The sequence below is a fragment of the Neodiprion pinetum genome, chromosome 3 (assembly GCF_021155775.2).
Source record: "Neodiprion pinetum isolate iyNeoPine1 chromosome 3, iyNeoPine1.2, whole genome shotgun sequence".
NCBI classification, from domain to species: Eukaryota; Metazoa; Arthropoda; class Insecta; order Hymenoptera; family Diprionidae; genus Neodiprion; species Neodiprion pinetum.
In genome coordinates, this window is record NC_060234.1 from 6,974,617 (window position 1) to 6,995,515 (window position 20,899).

The 20,899-nt window shown below is 38.3% G+C and overlaps 2 protein-coding genes across 7 annotated transcripts; both read left to right on the top strand.

The window, feature by feature from the left end:
• The first annotated feature begins 308 nt into the window (after nucleotides 1-308).
• Nucleotides 309-5,228, top strand: LOC124214715 (lysosomal acid glucosylceramidase-like). 2 transcript variants are annotated; one of them, XM_046617281.2, is made up of 7 exons: nucleotides 309-542; nucleotides 736-1,060; nucleotides 1,464-1,726; nucleotides 1,959-2,390; nucleotides 2,499-2,578; nucleotides 3,799-4,076; nucleotides 4,504-5,228. In XM_046617281.2, exons 1-7 carry the CDS (start codon nucleotides 500-502, stop codon nucleotides 4,601-4,603), a joined length of 1,521 nt encoding a protein of 506 aa, XP_046473237.1. In that variant the 5' UTR covers nucleotides 309-499; the 3' UTR covers nucleotides 4,604-5,228. The 2 variants fall into 2 exon arrangements, with proteins under 2 accessions (XP_046473237.1, XP_046473238.1); XM_046617282.2 differs by lacking the exon at nucleotides 4,504-5,228 and having other exon boundaries at nucleotides 2,499-2,636; nucleotides 3,799-3,978.
• A 5,049-nt stretch (nucleotides 5,229-10,277) lies between these two features.
• On the top strand, nucleotides 10,278-17,078 carry LOC124214716 (lysosomal acid glucosylceramidase-like). Of its 5 annotated transcripts, XM_046617284.2 has the most exons (9): nucleotides 10,289-10,340; nucleotides 10,659-10,706; nucleotides 11,757-11,917; nucleotides 12,201-12,522; nucleotides 13,022-13,284; nucleotides 14,444-14,875; nucleotides 14,985-15,064; nucleotides 15,405-15,682; nucleotides 16,137-17,078. In XM_046617284.2, the coding sequence occupies exons 3-9, from the start codon at nucleotides 11,875-11,877 to the stop codon at nucleotides 16,234-16,236; spliced, it is 1,518 nt and encodes a 505-aa protein (XP_046473240.1). In that variant the 5' UTR covers nucleotides 10,289-10,340; nucleotides 10,659-10,706; nucleotides 11,757-11,874; the 3' UTR covers nucleotides 16,237-17,078. The 5 variants fall into 5 exon arrangements, with proteins under 5 accessions (XP_046473241.1, XP_046473239.1, XP_068990315.1 ...); XM_046617285.2 differs by lacking the exon at nucleotides 10,659-10,706 and having other exon boundaries at nucleotides 10,278-10,340; nucleotides 11,808-11,917; XM_046617283.2 differs by lacking the exon at nucleotides 10,659-10,706 and having other exon boundaries at nucleotides 10,282-10,426.
• Nucleotides 17,079-20,899: the final 3,821 nt, after the last annotated feature.

Consider the following 20,899-nt stretch of genomic DNA (forward strand, 5'->3'; position numbering starts at 1 on the left):
GAGCCTTTCTGTAATTCACTCTTGAATATTCCAAGTATCGTGAAACACAGTTCATCAGCCTTTACAGAATTCACTACTCATAACGTCGCAGGTTTGAGATTGTCTTCGACGATACGTGCACATTTTATGTGGTTGTCCGATTTTTTTTCCTCAATAAATCCGAGCTTCGCGTCTCGGCGAACTGCGAAAACCAAATGAAGATGACGTCATTCTGCGTGAACAGCATTTGTGATTTGGATGGTGGTGAATGCATATATATAGTGGACATATTGTAAAAAATCGGTCATTCTGAGCTCTGTCATCTCGGTTCAATGAGAAGTTTTGTTCTCACGCGTATAAAGCATCGAAACATGAGTGTTTCGAACATAAAACAATTTTTCGAGTAATTTTATCGCACTCATTTATCAGAGAATCGTAAGTTTTGTATCACAGTGACGTTGCTGAAAAGCAGGTAAATGAAACAATCAGTCCAATTTCGTACCGAGTGAAGTGCGAGATCATGCTACGTTGCATCTTCTTACTGATCACGTGCATATACACAGGTAAATTTTAAATCCAATTCATCGAATCGCGCAAATCTTTTATTTATATGAAAGTAATGTTAAAAATAAAATTAGATGATAAATGAATGAGCCGGTCTAACATGGATATCAATCAACGATATCGTATAATTGTGCATGATTAACACTGTTTTGAGAAAAGCGGTCACCTATCATCCAACGTTTAAATTTACAGCGCGAAGTATTCCTTGCGTACATCGTGATTTTGGAAACAACGGAACAGTCTGTGTATGCAACGCTACTTATTGCGACAGCACTCCCGTATCTGAGGTTCTAGACATTGGTTTCTACATCCGTTACTCATCAAGTGAAAACGGCTTGAGGCTTGACGAAACGCGTGGCGTTTTCAGGAAAGAATGCAGTCCTGCTGATGCAGATGGTTTTCAACTAGACCTCGGTACTACCTTTCAACCAATTCATGGCTTCGGAGGCGCGTTTACTGACGCAGCGAGCTTCAACATAAGAACATTGAGCCCTGGGGCTCAGGAAAATTTATTAAGGTGCGGCGTTTATTGTAATAGAACCGAAGAGATGATAGACCAATTTTGAATCTTTGAAATTAGCATGGCAAATCTGGAATCGCACGTACCCCTTTTTTGTTTAGGTTATTGTTTGCTCGATAACTGAATTGTTGCTTATGGTTAGAGTGCTATCACTTTCGATTAACAACAACGTAAGATTGAATACCTAACAGCTAACAATACAGCAGTGTACTTGTGTGAATCGACATTATTGCCAGTTGATCACCTCATGGTCCACACCATCAAGTGTTCAAAAACCGTTCTTACGTGGACGTTATCCCTTCTTATTTTTGACTGAAAACATGTGTACAGTAGGTCAGAAAAACTTAATATTAAGCTATAATAATATTCGCCTTTGTATTATGTGGTAGCGATTTTTTAGGACATACTTCAGCAAGGAAGGTAGTAATTACAATTTAGGACGCGTACCAATTGGCGGAACTGACTTTTCTAAAAGGCCATACACGTACGATGATCACGAAGGTGATGTGCTACTGAAAAATTTCAGTCTAGAAAACGAAGACTTACTCTACAAAATTCCATTGATGAAGAAAGCTTTAGAAATTAATCCGGAAGTTAAATTTTTTGCGGCAGCATGGACTGCTCCACCCTGGATGAGAACAAATCACAATTACACAGGTTACGGTGAGTATTGTGGAGTACCGCCATTTTGGATCATATCACGTTTACTACAAAATTCTTTTTCATTCGATGAACAGTTTAATGAATATCGTTACGGTCTGTAAACTTTAAGTCCTCAAATTTCAAATATCGTACGTAGTAATTGCGGAAATCGATCTGATTTGACTACTTTATTTGTTCGGGGTTTTTAACGAAAAAATTTCAACTTTAACCCAGCAATTTCGTTACTTGGTAGGATTTTTGAAAAGAAAATACTATCAGGTATACGCCAACTATCTAGTGGAATTCTTGAACAAGTACGGAGATCATGGGCTGGAAATGTGGGCTATGTCAACGGGTAACGAACCCTATATTGGTACCCAAAGCTTATCTAACTATGGAAGTATGGTTTGGTTACCAAAAAACCTCGGCAAGTGGATAGCGAACAATCTGGGACCGACTATCAGCAAATCAAAGCATAACAAAACTGTGATTCTTGCTTACGACGACTCAAGATCGCGCCTGGATCCGTTCCTCAATGATATTTTTAAAAACAAATTAGCAAGGAATTACACAGCCGGTATTGCTATCCATGCGTACGAGGACGCCACGTTTTCCGCAAGCGTATTAGGCGAAATCCGTCAAAAGTATCCCGGAAAGTTTCTCATCATGACCGAGTTTTCCGCGGGTAAGTGATGTGTCGATTTATACGTGTTACGTACTTTGTATATCACGAATATGTACACATATTTGTAACGATTTGTAGCACGACGTGATGGCGTTTTGATTATTGCAGGGAATCCACAAAAAGACACTGGAATCGTTGCTTCGGCATCTTGGCAACTGGCAGAAATGTACATATTGAACATAATTGAAGTATGTAAAAATACCATTGAGTATTTGTCTGTTCAACGCCCGGTACGGTATGAAATCAGTATGTTTCCTTCGTGAAGACTCTGAACATCCTATCTTTGAAACCAAGGACAGTGTTAATCTACACGCTCATCAATATATGGGCTAATTCGTGAATTTACGGCCAGGTTTTTAAGCTCGTTTTTAGAGGCAAAATTTTGACTTGGCCAAAATTCTAATATGGTATAGTACACACGGTGGTGTGAAAGTTTGTATTTACGAGAAATACATACGTTGATAAATTTAATCTTGCTTTTAAAATACACCGTGGTCTTTGAAATGTTATCACTGGCTGTCGTTGGAAAAAAAATTCAACTTATCTGACCTCTGTGTGACAAGGTTCGCGATTTCTGAACATGAAATACATTCAATGGCCAATCTTCAGAAAATGCCAAAAGTTTTTTTTGGTTGTAATTTTGAGTCTTGAGTATGCGAAGGCCCGAAAAAGAATCGCTCTTCATTCGTGCGCGAAACAAGAGATCTTAAAGTGTAGCTTACAGTTATTTAAGTAGAATAAAGATATTACATCACCATCAACTCGGTATCAAGATTCCAGGGGTATAAAATATAATCAGAAAATTCAAGACCCCTTTAATATTTATATCGATTCACCGTTAATGATGGCTCGATTTTTAATCTAATAGAAATATTTTCGGACTTCCTCCAGAATGTCAGTTTTTCACGGAAAAAGAACAAACCATTGATTCTGTGTATAATTTTTTCTTCAAATCATTAACTATACCAATATAATCATAATCTCGCTTTAAACTAATCCTGAAAATTTTAGGAAATCATTTGAAACGCCTACTTCTTGATAAAATTAATCAACGTGTTTCTCATGAGCAGTAAGGCATAGAGACCTCGAAATTAGCGTATTTTTATATTACAGTGTATATTACACATCCGGATTTCAGCCAAATTGAAATTTTTACCACACAAAGCTGACCCGTATGATACGATATACTATACTTATCACTGATTATTAGGAAAGATTATTTTACAGTCCAAGTTAATTCTCGCACTTGCTCTGAGTGAATAAATTTCACCTGGAGGATAAAATAACCTGTGCTTCGTAGTGCAAGCAGATGTAGAGACTTGTTTCACTTCCTCTAAGAATACTATGAACATATTATTTTCTGGAAAAGGAATGAATTGTTCGTCATGAGAACACTTGAATATTGCAGAATTTGAAAAACTGGGTAACTGGTTGGGTGGACTGGAATCTCGCTCTTGACAAATATGGCGGACCAAATTGGAGACAAAACTTTGTGAATGCCCCGATTATTGTGAACTCGGAAGCTGACGAATTTTACAAGCAGCCAACGTATTACGCCATTACGCACTTCAGCAAGTTTATTCCACCAGGTTCTGTAAGGGTGGGATTTGTTCACGGAAAGAAACCGGTAGTGGCTGTAGCATTCAAGACACCGAAAAACGAGATCATTGTTGTGATGTATAACAAGTGAGTAGAAGAATTAACTGTAAGCTGAGAATCCTCTTTGCAAGTTTCAAGGAAACAGACAGACAAAGCTTGTGAAACTGAAGTTAAGTGCCACTAAAAGTTGTTGCGAACTGTGACTAGGATTTTACGTGAGAGATATCATTGCGAAAATTTTGAACTCATATTCTTCATTTCAACGAACGTCGTATGAACAACTAATCGAATTAACTTTTATATTCAAGAAAAACTGATGTCATTGAACAATAAAGTTTTTGGGTCTTGATGAGAACACCTTAGTGTTTCTTCTGTGCTACTTATTTTTAATACGATACCAAGACCAGTAAATGAGATATTTCTCTTTGTATTTTCTATGAGCACTTTGCAAATGTGATTTCTCATCTCTTAAATACGAAATCCTTGTTTTTAAATATAACTCTTCCAATTTCAGAGGTATAGCAGACCAAAGTGTGACTATCTATGATCCAAGGAGAGGACAGGTCCGTTTACAGTTGCCACCAAAATCAATTCACACTATACTATACAAATAATGCACATTGGAAGAAATTAAAATGGCCCCAAAAATGATTTTCGTAGCAATGACTGTCAGAAAGTATCGTTAGGATGATTACCTATACGAATTTCTTCGTCACCATGTAACTAGTTCAAACCCGTAATTTCGTAAAACATTCAATTGTGCCTCACGTTGGTAGTGTAATAATATCTTCGTACTTTACGTGCACAATCTCTAGCTAAAAATTAGTAACACTTATATACTAGAAGATGTATTTCATGACACACAAGACGTTTAGTTGTCAGATATGTAGTAAAAAATATATTACCTATACAAAAATATATTACCGCTGTAAAACGAATATAATTGAAATATGTGCTCTGAAAAATGATACACATATTATACCTACTGCATTATACGTTTCGTAATTTAAACTTATTTTGTTGTATTTTTGTTACGTCATATTTGTGGTATGACGTGGCAAAAGTGTCACACACGTGACTCTCGCTGCCTTTCAGAAACATAAGCGTTATTGATTTGAATACCGTCGTTGACGGGGTTGATCGTTTCGTAAAAGTTCAATGTAAAACCAGTAATTCAAGTCTTTGAAATGAAAATAGACTGTATTTTTTTGTAATATTGTGCCTCCACTGTCTGTAAGTATTAAGCACCCACGTAATCTCACGTGGGACCAACACCACCGTCGACAATTTTTTACTAGCAGGTACTTTGAGCGCTCTGACAGGAGTAGTCTTGTCGCTTTTCCAGCTAAGAATGACCAAAAATAATCGATTTTCGATTACATCGAATCATATGTTCTTCATTAATCGAGTATAATCGATTATTTTTCATCACAATTGATTCTTGTTTTTTACTCACAATAACGATGCAATACAATATCAGTTTATATGATTGAAGTATCAATTATTATCATTGTCTTACTTACCAAGTATCTATTTGATATAACAAGTGAAAGATAAATATTTTCACCTGACATTGAAAAATATTTGGAACGAAACAACAAATCATCAAAAAAACTTTTCCGCTATTCAGACTACATATTGAAATTTACAAAATTTTGGTGTCATACGCACTGTTTTAAAAAAATACTAAACAATCGATGAATTTTTATCGAATCAATCGAGTCATGTTCGATTATATTTTTGGACTCGATTAATCCATGCGTCGATCATTTTTAGGTTAGTGGCCATTGCTACTCCCAGCAGTTGGCACTCCTTGTCCTCAGTTTCTGAGGTTTCTGTGCATCGGTAACCGGCCCAAAAGAGGTACGAATAAACAATCTAACTCAGTTGAGACCATCGGGAGATTATTGCTTCAGGCTGATCCAGGTACGTGAGCTGTGAGCTCACCGACACCGCATCTATCTTCGATGGCAAGAATTGCTTCCCTGATACCTGTAAATGAGCCTTTGGGCTCTGTCCTTGCTACGAGAATGTCAAAATACTAGTGTCAACGAAGTCGCAACTGCGAAACTGGTCCCACAGCTTTGCTATCCTGCCCTCTAAAGTATCCCCAGCGCCACCTGTCAGGGATGAAAGCTCAAACACGTCGAAACTAAAGTTGCGCTGCAAGTTCCTGTCACGACATCTATCTCCCTCCCAGTCACCTTAATTTATCATAGAACTATCGTTAAATTATCGCGACCATAAGTTACGGTAGACAGAAAAGAAACATTTAATAGATTTTCTGGTTCGAGGTACAATAGCACGTTGTGTAACAAGTGCAAGAAATAATCTATACCTGTACGAGTATGGGTTGCGACATGAGAAGAAGTGCTGTAATCTCATCAAGTCGGCTATCGTCTATCTGCACGTCTCTCACACGACGTTTTCGGAACAGCGTGCGCAGAAATTGATTTTGCGCACGGGTTAGAGTGCACAAAATGCCCTACTACCAGTTCTACGTGTAATATTGCTAGAAATTGATAATGTATAGTAGTACTTGTTTTCAATTTGAAGTGCGTTGTAACATCCTCGATACCTTACGCCCCAGAATATTAGACCTATCGAGCACCATCTCGATTTTATTTCATGGATTGATATAATTTTTTTTTACATATTACAACCTTTATAATATCAGTCTGAGTCGTTCTTATATTTTTCTCCAAATCTCCGTATGCATTGCATGACTTTTATCTCCTAACTGTTTTGGAAAACGGTAATTCTTGTTTGTGTCAATCTTATAGTTAAACAATATTAACGGTAGTCTGTGCTCAAACATACTTAGAGGTAACGCCCATCGTTGCGGTACAGCGCGGATCCACTCAGCCTGCCGCGGCATGCCGCGGCATGCCGCGGCGATCCGCGGCTCCGCATGACGACGCATGGTATGGCACTTCCAACGTAACGCAACAATAAGACTGTTAGGCGCAAAACGATATAGTTCATTCCACTATAACTCTCACTTCTATGAGACCAAAGATTTCTTATGATTCTGACGATTACTATTCGCAGCTAATCCGGATAACCGAAGATGAATCGATGAATCATTTCTTTTCTGAACTTTTCGATTTGCAACCGATGAAGAAAATTTCAATCATTTCAAGTTGAATTCCTTTCAATACCTATCAATCTAAAAGGTTCAAAAACGGGATTCATTGATTCATATTCAGTTATTGGGATCAGCTGCGAATTGTAATCGTATGAAATCTTTGGTCTCATACAAATGAGAGTTATAGTGGAATGAACTATATCGTCTTGCGCGTAACAGTTTTATTATTGCATTATACCGAAAGTGCCGTGCCGTGCTGAGCGGGTCTACGTTACACCGAAACGATGGTACCAGAAAAACCACACCAGAGAACGAATGGTATCCTCTCAACATCGCAAGCCTACGGTCAAAGCATCTTTACAATGCTTTTTATGGTCTTTGTCATTTGTTTTGTCGAAACTCAAACAAAAACTGTTAACTACCAATCAACAGTTTGTTAGGACAAACCAGATGCCCGAAGATTACCTCATGGTACTGGCTTGTACGTGCAGCGTAAGAACCTTTTATCCTTCAAGTGGTGTCTGTTTGGGCATTGACTACCCAAGGCTAAAATGGGTTATCTTTGCACACGTAATGCAAGTACGGAAATTCTTACCCGCACTCGTGAAAGAGGTCGGAGTGGGCGTGACTAATCCACTACACTTGACCCTGCGAAGGGCAGGGGTAGTTCAGAGCGAATAAGAAGGCCAAAAATATTGTATCGGCATATGTAAGTCTTCCGTATTGGTCCAACTTCCATAAAAATGGAAGAAACCAACTAGAAATTACGTTAGAAAATTGCTCGCTAAAGGATGAACTCTAGAAAGCGTTGCATTGTTCAGAAAAAGGTAGTTCATCGAAGACCTTGTAAGCAGTCGGTTCAGAACTATCATCCAAACAGAGCAGTTCAAAAAAGCTCCTAGAATCCAGACACGTGAAATAACTCTAAAGAAATTCTGTACTACTCGTCTTATTTTAATACCATCATTTTCGCACTAATATTCAATAATTATGATTTTGATTCAACTGAATTTGAATAAACTTCAATCTACTTTGTGAGTTAAACTAATTAGGGGAGACGGGGGCACGATGGACACCCTTTGTCGCTAATTATTTTTTTTTTAACTGTTGAGCACCAGGTACAAGAAGTTTTGATTCATCCCGAAAAAATCCATCAGTATTTTAGCATAATTTGAAAAAAAAAATTACAATTCCGGGGTACGACAGTCCCCCTCAAAAAATTTCACGGATTTTTTTCCCCCATAACTTAGCATCCTTTAATTCTGCCTGTATTGAATAAATCATTAATTATCTGTCCATATCTATGACAGGAAAAATGTATATTCCGGAGCTAATGGCCTTTACCGAAAATATCATTTTTATGAATCTTCTCAGATTTTTATTTTCGTACCAAAAGAATGTCGCATACTTGATTTAACACATGATGAACAAACTTCTAATAATGTTTCAATTTAAAAAAAAAAAATTCAAAATCCAATTAGCAAATCCATTAAACTATGTCCGTACCCATTTCAGTATATTAGCCGGCCTCCTATCTTGCATTAATTGGTGAATTTTACCTACCATTTTTTGGCAACATCACGTATATCATCATTGGTCCACCAGCGTCCTATTTGGCCATGGTAAATTGTCCTTCTTTCTGTTGAAAACCCTTTCACCAAACCTTATTGTAGATAACAGTTTGAAAGTGTAGCATCGATTCCGAAATGCTAGTAAACAATTATTAGTAAACATTTCATTCGTCCGGCGAGGGACAATAATTTAATTGCTGCAACCAAAGCAATCGTGCGTAAATAGTGTCAATTTATATCATATCCAGTCACCGTCGAGCACGCAGAGCCGACCACAGCCCGAATCATCACGATCAACGAAAGGTGAGTGGCGCCTTTTTATAACACCTGATCATTTCCTCTCAATACTAATTCAACCAAGAGAGGAAAACTCAGCGTTTATTTCAGGGAAATCGTGTTTAGGTACTCTGTCTTAGTACGAGCGTTAAATTGTTGTGTCGAATTTAGGCTTTATTGAATGAATAATAGCCAACCGATATTCGTTCCTTAACAGAGTACGGTTCACTTGTGAATGTGCGAAAAATGCAATACATCGTACGAACCTGAGACACTCATGCGAGAGCCATGCTTTTGGCGAGGTTATGGGGAAAACACAAAAAATTGTTGCGGTATCACACGGGATACGAAACATCGATAGTGGTTGTAATCAATACTCGAATGAAAAATCCAACAAAGCAATAGTAGAGTGTAACAAATCCGAGTAACTGAATTAGTACCTACTTTATACAATTGGAGACTTTATTTAACTACTCCGCATGTAATCAGTCCTTCAGTTTCGTCAACAATTTGTTCTACCAATTTTACCACTTAAGATGAACGTTACTACTTGTTTTTGGTATACACTTCCTGCAAAATAACGATATTCCCACCATTTGACGTTTGTTGTTTTGAATGCAGCATTTTTTCAGATATTTGAAATAGAATCCAGCTGTATTCACGTGCAATTTGAAGACACCGCAAGTAATGATGATTACGAGATTGTGGGATCAATGTATAATGTTATTTGGAACGAATTCGACACTTGGTTGCGAAATAAATCTTGTTCGTTACTCTTATATTATAGTCGTTGAAATTATGCGTTTAGCGTGCTTTGTGGCGATGGTGTATTGGCAGTTTGCTTTCTGAAAATTTAGGTGGTTGATTATTTTTTTCATCATCATTTTTGTACAATAAAGACTGTAATTTAGAAACCAGTGATCCAGCCAAAAATCTGTAGCATGCTGGAAGACAATTTTGGTGAAAACAAATTTTCAGGAATTTTTCAAATAATGAGAATCGTAGAAGTAGGTTAAATATTCTAAGCATGAACACAGTTCAACAACCTTTCTATAATTCGCAATTGAATATTCTAAGTAAGTGTCGTGAAACCAAGTTCATTGGTCTTTCCAAGATTCTCTGTTCTTAATACATTGCAGGTATTTCGTGATGATACGATATTTTTTCTTTACGATTAACGTAGAGCAGAACCAAGGAAGGGTAAAGACTGTGAAACTCGGTGAAGTATGAACACTAATTGAAGACGACGTCAATCATGCGTGAGCAGCAGTTTTAATTTGGGCGGTTGTAAATGCTTATATATAGTTTCCGCATTATAAAAAATCAGTCACTCCGAACTCCTTTGTCGCTTGCTTTTTGTACCAATTGGAAGTTTTGTTCTCCCGCCTCAAGCAAATGCATCTGGTCAATGGTTGAGTAATTAAAGATGTTTGAAACAATTGTCGAAAAATTAATAAGTTAATAACACGTAACGAAATTATTAACGATCCATCACCGCACAGGTTGGTAAAAATGACATTCGCGTTGATGTGATAAAGTAAAAAAAAGTCAAAATAAAAGTCATAATTCGATTTTTTAATGATAGATGAAAATAAAATGAGAAGCAACTTATCACCAAATCTGATATAATGTCTGTGAAATAATTCTACGCGCATATTATTTTTCAGAGATTTCTAAATATATGACAATTTTTCTTTTGAAAACACAAACTAAACGGAGATTCTGCATTTTTAGTGAAAATTGTGTGTTCGACAAGAATATTATTCTTCGAAAAGCATTATCGTTAGTAAATACCGCAAGATATATTACCTTGTTTAGTCAGCATTTGATATTTTTGAATATCAAATGTTCCGATGAAACTAGATTCTGTCGTTATATTTTTATTTATTTTTTTTTCCGACATCATCACTAGACAATATTTAAAAATACTACCCGTTGCAATTATGAAACGTATGTATCAGTGAGAAGAAGAAGTTGTTAGTTTTCGTAAGAAGTTTCGCTTTCAATATGTCAACGTTTCTGTTGTACGCTCAGATCGATCATCAACGTTTCAAATCGCTATAATTCGTCATGTCATTTTCACATATTTTACAACATATTCTCGTACTCATATACATGTATTCACAATCATATTTTAAATTTGTTTACTGACAAATATTTGCGAAAACCCTGACGTTGGAACTTCCCATGCACGCCATGGAATGCAAGTAATTTTGTATAACTTTCCTTAAACACAAGTCACTTTTTATGAGTACACGAAAATATAAGTAACATTGAATTGATTCAACTCTTTTCGTGAGTTCAATACAAAATAGATCCTCTTTTATTCGTAGTCACCAGGACTCTGATAATATATGGATTATGGAAAGCGTGCAATGACATAAGTCCGTAGAATTATTATTCGGACCCTTCATTTCGTGACTCTCAAAATCATTCAACTGTGACGTCGTTCTCGCGTGCTCGATGTGAACTGTCCATTCCGTATTTTACGCGAATAATACGTGGTCCTATTCAGAGGTGAAGCCAGTGGCTGAGTCGAGTCGTGCTCGAGCTATTGGTGGAAAAATTAATTTTCAAGAGTCATTCCCTTCACTGCTTTCGAGCGACCCTATTCAGAGGGAAGACTGCAGTACTTAATTTTTACTTATTGTCAAGATATCCGATGGCATAATTCACATCTATATTATACATCTTTATTTGAGTATTGGACCGAAGCGTCTAAATATTAAGAAACAATTTTCACCAAAATCAACAATCTCCATGCCTTAGAAATATTAGCGGTCATGTATATCACCAGAAATATATTTATTGTGAACAAAAGATCATTTTTAGAGTGAATTCATTACCCCCAGTGTTCAAAGGCTTACAAGTTTTTTATGCTAGGCTCGTTGCTGAGAAGCAGTCAAATCAAACTGTCAGTCAAAGTTTGCAAAGTGTGGAGTGAAGAATCATGCGACGTTGCGTCTTCTTACTATTCACATGGATATACACAGGTAAACTCCAAACAGTATCTGTGAAATAGCTTAATTGTTCTTTGTGCAGGAAAACACCGTTCAACTTGTGATTGGCTTGTCAAGAAAAAAAAAAAAACGCTTCCGTCGAACAATCGTTCTATGTCATAGATTTCCATAGAATTATACTTTATGCCCTGAATGTTCACTCACAGAATTCACCCCTAGTTTGAAAAAATTTTCAGCAGAACTGGGCTTAAGTCTTCCATTCCCATAACCCGTATGCAAAAAGCACCCACATATCATGCGTTAATTAAATTTTCAGCTCTAAGTGCTCCATGTATACCTCGCGATTTTGGAAACAATGGAACAGTCTGTGTATGCAATGCTACTTATTGCGACAGCACTCCGGTAACCGAGGTTCCAGACATTGGTTTCTACATGCATTACACATCAAGTAAAGACGGCTTGAGATTTTACACGATAGATGGCGTTTTTAACAAGGAATTGCCTGCTGATTCCAACAGTTTTCAACTAGACTTTGACACTACTTTTCAACCAATTCATGGCTTTGGAGGTGCTTTTACCGATGCAGCGACCATGAATATAAAAACGCTGAGCCCAGATGCTCAAGAAAATTTAATGAGGTAAGACACTGACTGTAATAGGACGTAAAAAATTATTATCTCAGTTCGATTTCTTATAATCATTACAAAAGCCTGGAATATTACGTACCATATTTCTACCGAGCCGAAATTTCTCATGTACAAGATTCTTTCTATTAATCATTTAAATTATAAATATGTCTGAAAAGAGCAGATCCGATGGGCAAAATCTCAAATACTCACTCGATGGTTTCAATACTGTGTAATTATTCCCAATGTGGCCACTGATCACAACCGGTAATCACCAACGGTTTTCTAATACCCACATATATGTGCCTACGTCATCAAAAAAAAAGAAAAAATTACTAAAATTCAGATTACCTGATATCACATTGACAAGATTCCAAAAATCATTCTCACATCAATTTTCTCACTGTTTGTAACCTGCTTACCAAGGGAATAGTAAATCGAAGAAGCTTCATATTCAGCTTCCGCAACACGTATGTGGCTGTTTCGATATTGTGTGATTACGATTTTCCAGAACGTACTTCACTGAGGAAGGTAGTAATTATCATTTCGGTCGTGTACCGATTGGCTCAACTGACTTCTCTACGAGGCCATATACCTACGATGACTATGAAGGTGATGTGCAACTGGAAAAATTCAGTCTAGCAGACGAAGACTTACTTTACAAAATTCCACTGATGAAAAAAGCTGTGGAACTGAATCCAGAAATTAAATTTTTCGCGGCAGCATGGAGTGCTCCACCATGGATGAGAACGGATAATAATTACACGGGTTATGGTCAGTATTATACACTACCATCAGTCTGCATTATATCTTGCTTCGTGCAAAATTTCCTTACGTTTTACGGATGTAAGTCGTTAAAATTTTTCCCAATCTGTAAGCTTCACGACTTGAAATATTTTAGATCACATAGGTTTAGAGTGAAATTAGATTTTGGTCCACTACTTTCTTAGCTCCGAGCTTTTGTTGATAGAGCTTCGAATCAAATTTCAATTTCTTCGCCTGATCCACCATGGAGAAGGACGAATAACAGTTATACAGGTTACGATAGAGATTGTACATCCAACCATTGCATATCATATGTTGGTCCACATGAAATTCATTTCCAGTCTTAAAGGATTTCTTTGAATTCGTTCCGATTCGTAAACTTTGAGCCTAGAAATTGATGACCCATTCCTTGTGGATTCGAATAGTTGTGACTCTCAAGCCACATATTTGTTTTTTCAGCAAATTATCCGGATTGTTGGGAATTTATATGGTAGAAGTAAGGATATTGGGTGTTTACGATCTAGTACAATTTTGAAGGTGTTTGAAAAAGGAGAGCGTGTGGAATAACGTCACTTTCACTGTTGGCAAATTATAAAGATAAGGAATAAACTTCCGTTCTCGGATAGTTACACGAAGATTGATAATAGTGAAACCACTCTTCCGGATGGTTATACTCATACATACGTACTAAGATAAAGAATTAACCTCCGGTGTAGGATGGTTGTTACAATGATAATCAAGTGTGAATTTCTACTGTCGGATGATTACACACAGACATAGAAGATTCAATAATAAACCTGCACTATCGGATGGCTACATACAGACGTACAAGAATCGTAAACCTCCGCCATTAGATGGTCCCTATTATTTAGATACAATGAACTCGTATGTTGAAGAATATTTTTGCTCATTTTCGTCAGTATCTGCTTTATAATTAGGGGGCTGCCAGGATATTTTCGGCTGTACCTCGAGACACGGGTTGCCTCAAATTGGCCTACAAATGGCCTTGTATAGTTTGAGATCGATCAGAGAGAGTGACTGGATTTTCAATTCTAATCCACAACGAATGGGTCTAATATGAATTGTCAGATTTATTAGGGTTTGATGTCATCTCGCTGTGTTCTCAATTCAACTACTGTACAGCTTTATATGTATATTTAATTTGCAGGATTTCTACGAAAAGAATACTACCAGGTATACGCTAGATATCATGAAGAATTTTTGAACAAATACGAGGATCACGGATTGAAAATGTGGGCTATTTCGGCAGGCAACGAACCCTTTTACGGTATGCGAAGCATCACTTATTACAACAGTATGGGATGGCTACCGAGAGACGTCGGTACATGGATAGCGAATAACCTTGGTCCAACCATCTGCAAATCGAAGCACAGCAAAACTCTGATTATTGGCTATGACGACGCAACATCAGGTTTGGTCTCATACGTCAATGAAACATTTTCGAATGGGTTAGCTAGAAAGTATATAGCCGGTATTGCTATTCATGGATACTCAGACATAAGCATTCCTACAATCGAACTTGACGACGTCCATGAAGACTATCCTGAAAAATTTCTAATCCTTACTGAGTATTCGAATGGTAGGTGATATCAAGATTCGTATGCGTTACGTGCCACATACCTAGATTATGGATGCACTTAATGGATGATAACAATTAATTGCATGGCGTCAATGTATTTTTGATATAGGAAGTCCAGATGCAGAAACTGGAATTCTTGCTTTGGGTTCTTGGGATCGCGGAGAAGAATACATATTGGACATCATTCAAGTACGTAGCTATATTACTTAATTCTTGTCCATTCGCCGTACAGTACCGAATAAAATCAGAATATTGTCATCGAGATAATTCCGAACCTTTCATCTCAAGGCTCGAAGACGGTGCTGATTCACGCGATCATCGCTAACGTTGTATTAACGCTCATTGTTAGGATCGATTGTTTTACGATTCGGATGAAACACACAAGTCTTACTTACAATTGGTCGTTGAAAATATCATCCTTACTAAAAGCTGATTGTACTATCTTGTTGAACATAAACTCAGAATGTTGTAGAAGCATGTTTATGTTAAGCTACGGGTAGTTGGTCATGAAAAGGCATTATTATTACAGAATTTACAAAGCTGGGTAACTGGCTGGGTGGACTGGAATCTTGCTCTGAATATATATGGCAAACCCAATTGGAGAGGACTCTTAGGAGATGCCGCGGTTATCGTAAATCCAGAAAGCGACGAATTTTACAAGCAGCCAAAGTATTACGCCATCGCGCACTTTAGCAAGTTCATTCCACCAGGTTCGATAAGAATAGGACTTACCCACGGCATGACATCCGTCAAGGCTGTGGCTTTCAAAACACTGAAAAACGAGACGGTCGTTGTGATGTATAACACGTAAGTGTAAAAATTAATTAGTGAACTCGTTAATTGGTGAGGTATTTTCTTCACTAGTTTCGACTGAATAGAAACAATTTACGGAATCGAAATAACTGAGATCGAGAGTTGACGCAAACCGTAACTATAAGATTTTACCCAAAACACGTATTAACAGAGTACTTGAACTTCTGAATTCCATTTTTATTCGAGTCATTTCAGCAATAATATTGATAAAATTCAATCGTTCGTTCATAAACAAAAAACCAGTCCATTGAACCAAATTGTTTGACCTCAATGAGAAGCCTTAGTTTGTTATACCACTCTGTTCGTTCCATTAAATTGTCTGATGGTAAGTGCAATGCCAAGAATAGTAACTTTGGACTTGTCTTCGTATTCTGGGTACTCCTGGGAAACAATTTGTTGCCTCTTTATGCAAAAATGGTGTTTCCGAAAATATTCTTATTCATTTTAGATACCTCACAAACCAGAATGTGACTATTTACGATTCCAGAAGAGGGCATATCTCGTTAAAGTTACCACCGAAGTCTATTCACACCCTCATATACTATTAGGGCACGGTGTGATTGATTGAATATGTGCATCATCGTATAAACATATTACAGTAACCCGTAAGAAATACGTGGAAATCATATTACGGAATCTCATCAGCCGGATGATTATGTAAACAGTAGCACATTGTGATGCAAGTGTGGAAAGTAAGTGATTCCAAATTAGTTTGAAGTTTGCATCGTGAGCCGCAAAGTCAAGTGTTGCAATAGCACGAGTACTCATGTGAACTCAACAGAAGTCAATACAAGGCGAGCTTCGTAGTTACACCGTAGTTACGCACGGGTGACACACGTAAATTTTCCCAACACTCGTGAAAGTAAGTTCGATGTGAGGAGCAAAAACAATGTCACTGGAAGCGCGTAAAATCGAGACGTTCAGCAATGCGCGTGCGCCAAAGAAAACCCTAGTGTACAAATTTTCGAGCAGTTCGGTTATGCGCATGCGCTTACGTCATTTTACATTACTGTAAGCTCTGAACATTGGATTTTCTTATCAGGTTTTGAAAAAAATTGCTCTTTTCTTGCACAATTTATATAAATAATTACTTTAAGAAAACTGTTGGAACCGAAGCTCATAATTACACAGTTCACGTGGTATGCACACAGATTCTTCAATTACTACTTTTATCACTATTATTATTATTATTATTATTATTATTATTATTATTATTATTATTATTATTATTATTATTATTATTATTATTATTATTATTAATGCACTTGTATTTCGCTACTCATTTTTATCATCTTTTCTATGGTAGAATTATCATTACGTCAAGTTATTCCAAATTCATGTACAGCGATAACGCAAGCATGGAAATTATGTATCAGGAATAAAGATGATTTGAAGGAATAAAAATGAAGCAGTGATAAATTGAAAAATTATAGCTTGTGGGGAATATATAATCGTACTAAATGGTCCCGTTATTTAATGCAAACTTTGCTATACGCGTGCGATAAATTTGCGACGGATGAATTTGAAAAATTGTATTCAATCAGATTCGGTGGGTTGGTTGTGCGATAGCCAATTTCCAATGTTACAGATTTTCCACCTGTGCCGTATAGGTGTTATAAAATAATAGTATATTGTGCGTTAAGCGACGAAGCGCCACAGCGAAGCGAAGCAATCGATTAGATAATTGCGAAAACATTCTGGCATGATACAATGCTCCTGTCATACGGAGGCTGAGCTTATTCCAACATTTGGGCTGCAATAGTAACCATCCGTATGTTGGAATTTTTGAAAAATCACAACTTCTAAGCGATGCTCTTTTCGCACGTGAAACGAACTTTTATAACTTTTCATTTGTCGGACTGATTCATGTAGAACCAGTCCTCCGACCTGCTCCAAAAATATACTGGTGGGAAAGTGTTTCATGAAAAAATATTCTGTCGCCACCTTGCCAAATCGTCCCGGCGCGGCGTCGAAAATTCCTGTTCTCTGCAACGAGAGCCGCAAAGGCAAATGCTCCTAGCTCACAAGTCAGATATCGCGCATCTGCATGTGTGACATACGCTATTACCCTTAGAATATTGAAATATATATTTCACGAAGTCCAGCAGCCATAAACTTTGGCCGGGAACAAATTGGCCCTTTGAGCCGAATTCAAGTACAATTATTTTACATTTAAAATACTTATGATCGGGTCGAGTGAAAGAAAGTGCAGCGTGCAAGCAAGGTTTAGAACAATAAGCCGAACCTATCGTATTTGGAATATCCTGCGTCGCCTAAGGTGATTAAATAAAGGTCAAACAATCACAGCGCGTATCACCCGGCGCGGCGTCAAGAACTTACCATTCCTTTATTGTTCCTCCGCCGCACTGCCTTCAGATTATCATAAACTCCTCCTTCGGTAAGCTGTGTATCCAGTCACGAACACCTGACACTTGGCCATGTGTCGCAGTTAGCTGACCGAGTAATATTCTAGTTTGGTTCGGGGCTAGAATCATACCCGACCTAGCGGTCAATAAAGATGAGGAAAGGTGAGACCAAGCTTCGTGCGGCGAGCCGTGGATCCCAAATTTGGCACACAAATAGACCCATTTGTGCCTCTATGTGCCTTTGTGTATTTACCACACGGTTGTGAGTAGGGTGTTTTCTTCACAATCGACACACAGTGACTTTGATAGCACGCAGTGACTCGAGAAAGAAGGTGCTTATTGCATCCTGACAGACATGGAACAACCGGTACTGAAAGAAGCTCAGGTGTGCTACTATGACTATGACAATGACTAGAAACCTTGCACAAATCCTGTAAATCAATTTCCTCATTCTAATTTGCGTTGATCAGACAAAGTGGCTGAAGCTATCAAGAAATTGATACTGGAATGCGGGCACATAACAGTCAAATTTTCTCGTTTTAAGCAGTATTTTGATGCTGTAGGACCACACATGATAGTGTCGTCATGTAAGAACTATTGGATCGCAATATTCTGTTGTATGATAGATTCGATACTCTACTGATGCAGGTATATAAGCATAGATTTGCGGAACAGAACATGAGCGATTTCCGGCGAGAGCACGTGATGCGTTTGAAACTACATATTTGGATTTCATTACGAAACACGTTTATTGAAGCGGAAACACCTTGCACGTTTCAGAAACGTGACTTTGTTAATCACAAATTGAACACGCCAGCTTTATCGCCTTCTCCTACGTGATCACAAACTAATGTAGATGTTAAACTATTCACAATTACTTCACGTACTTCCAATGGTTCTTAGAATGCTTGACTAAAATTCCAAATCGGCCTCGACGCGAATATGTCACATCGTGATTAACACGCCTCGAAATCATTAATGCACTATACCTCGCGGAAATATGCTCGGTAGCTCAGTACCGCGGAGTGGGGAGGAGTAATTTTTGGAGAGAGAGAGAGACACTCGAAAACCACACGCTACTTAACAAAAGAAGTAAATTAAAATCTTATATTTCACAATACCGATGATACAAAAACAAAAAAAATAATTCAAAAGTCGATTGTCGCGATTCCAAAACGAACAGAAAATTACACGTAACCTACGCTATTCCTTACTCTACTGAGCTCGCGGCTCCCTAACTAAAATTTCACTCAACAGTTCCAAAATCTCCCTACGCTACTTTCAATTCGCAAATTCGCAATTTTTCCTCAATAGCAATAATTGCTCGAAACCGAAACTAAAACTACTTTCTCGACGGTGCGCCGTCGGGCTACCGAACAGACGGCGTCCTCAATCTCACCCGAGGCCTTACCCGACTCGGAGCTTCGACGCTACCGCGAGCTGCCTTAAATCTAAACGTGACAACTTAACCTAAAGCTTATTTCCTACTTATTTCGACTAAACAAATCCTTAAACGCCACCATACTTCAGACGTAACTGAAACCTAATATACGGACTTCTCGTCTCAACCGCTACTCAACGCACGGCAATTTTGACTATACGTAACCTCAATTCAACTAAACACTATCTTGAATAAACGAAAACTTAACTAAGCGCAAGCGCAACTGAACGTAACCTCAACTGAATACAATCTTAAGGTAATGCAACTCAATTAATATCATTTTAATTAAAAGGGTAAGGAACTAAGCGCAAGCGCAACTAATCGTAACCTCAACTAAAGGCTATCGCATTCATCCGAAATCAAAGCTTCTCAAAATCATCGAAGAAGTTATTCGCTAATTCGAGCACTCAAATTCGGCACTTCGCGACCTACTCGAGAGGTGACACTGAAAAACCCGATAACGCGGCTCGACCCGGTACAGCGGAATTCGGCTGTAATTAGTTTCAAAAACGAGAGAGACTCGACTAAACCCCGTGACTACTCAACTTTTTCAAGGACTAAAAATTCACTCTACCCCATTACGCGCACTCAGGCTACGGTCATCAAGCAAAAGAATCGGCAAAAGAATTTTGAGTACTTTTCTACGCCAGAACAACGCAAATCCAAAACGGCTATCCGTTACTCGGCGCTATAATAATATAGTAGCGCTTACCTTCCACATCCTCGCAACACCCTCTCCATCACCCTCGCGCGATTTTTGGGCGGCTCCATTACTTTGCAAAACTCCCCAAAACGTGACTACCTGTCATGACCGTCAGAACTGGAGTGGTTTCAAAAACCTACGACCTGTCGCAACACGGATCTCGATACGCCATCCCATACGTGACCTCATACTCACAAGAATACGCAGTAATCGACCCGTCGTCGATTTGGGCGATTGCGCAACTCGACGCGCACCTTTAATAGCATCGCGGAGCAGAACTTAACGCTAAATCGCAATCTCGTCCTCTGCGCAGCTCCATGGCGTCTTGGTGGTGAGCGTGGTGCTCCCTCGTCGCTAGTCGGTCCTTCGCAAGTTCGCCGGTCAATTGTTGGCGACGTGAAGGGGGAGAAGCTGCGGCGCGCCAGCCGCTAGCGGGGATCTGCGTTGGCTCCCCTTCCGCAGCCTCGACATCCTTCCTTCGCAACCGTCGCTAGTCCGCCACTCCGCAATTTCCTCGAATTCGGTGCCGACTTCCTGCCTGATCCCGTCGTAGCTCGAAATATAAAAAAAAACAAAAAAACCTGAAATATCTTACGCTGTTCGCTAAAGTGTCCCCTCTCGTAGTTTCGGAAGCGTGACTCTGGTCCTGGCGCTCTTTTGCAAAGACTTCGCGACTTAATCTCGGAAATCCCTAAATTTTG

What these genes read in the sequence shown, in the direction of transcription:
- LOC124214715 (XM_046617281.2), top strand. Translation starts at nt 500, where the DNA reads ATGCTACGTTGCATCTTCTTACTGATCACGTGCATATACACAG. An exon ending in GATCACGTGCATATACACAG is followed by an intron (nt 543 to 735) that starts GTAAATTTTAAA and finishes TTAAATTTACAG; the next exon opens with CGCGAAGTATTCCTTGCGTA. An exon ending in ATTGTTGTGATGTATAACAA is followed by an intron (nt 4,077 to 4,503) that starts GTGAGTAGAAGA and finishes TTCCAATTTCAG; the next exon opens with AGGTATAGCAGACCAAAGTG.
- LOC124214716 (XM_046617285.2), top strand. Translation starts at nt 11,875, where the DNA reads ATGCGACGTTGCGTCTTCTTACTATTCACATGGATATACACAG. An exon ending in TAATAATTACACGGGTTATG is followed by an intron (nt 13,285 to 14,443) that starts GTCAGTATTATA and finishes TTTAATTTGCAG; the next exon opens with GATTTCTACGAAAAGAATAC. An exon ending in GTCGTTGTGATGTATAACAC is followed by an intron (nt 15,683 to 16,136) that starts GTAAGTGTAAAA and finishes TATTCATTTTAG; the next exon opens with ATACCTCACAAACCAGAATG.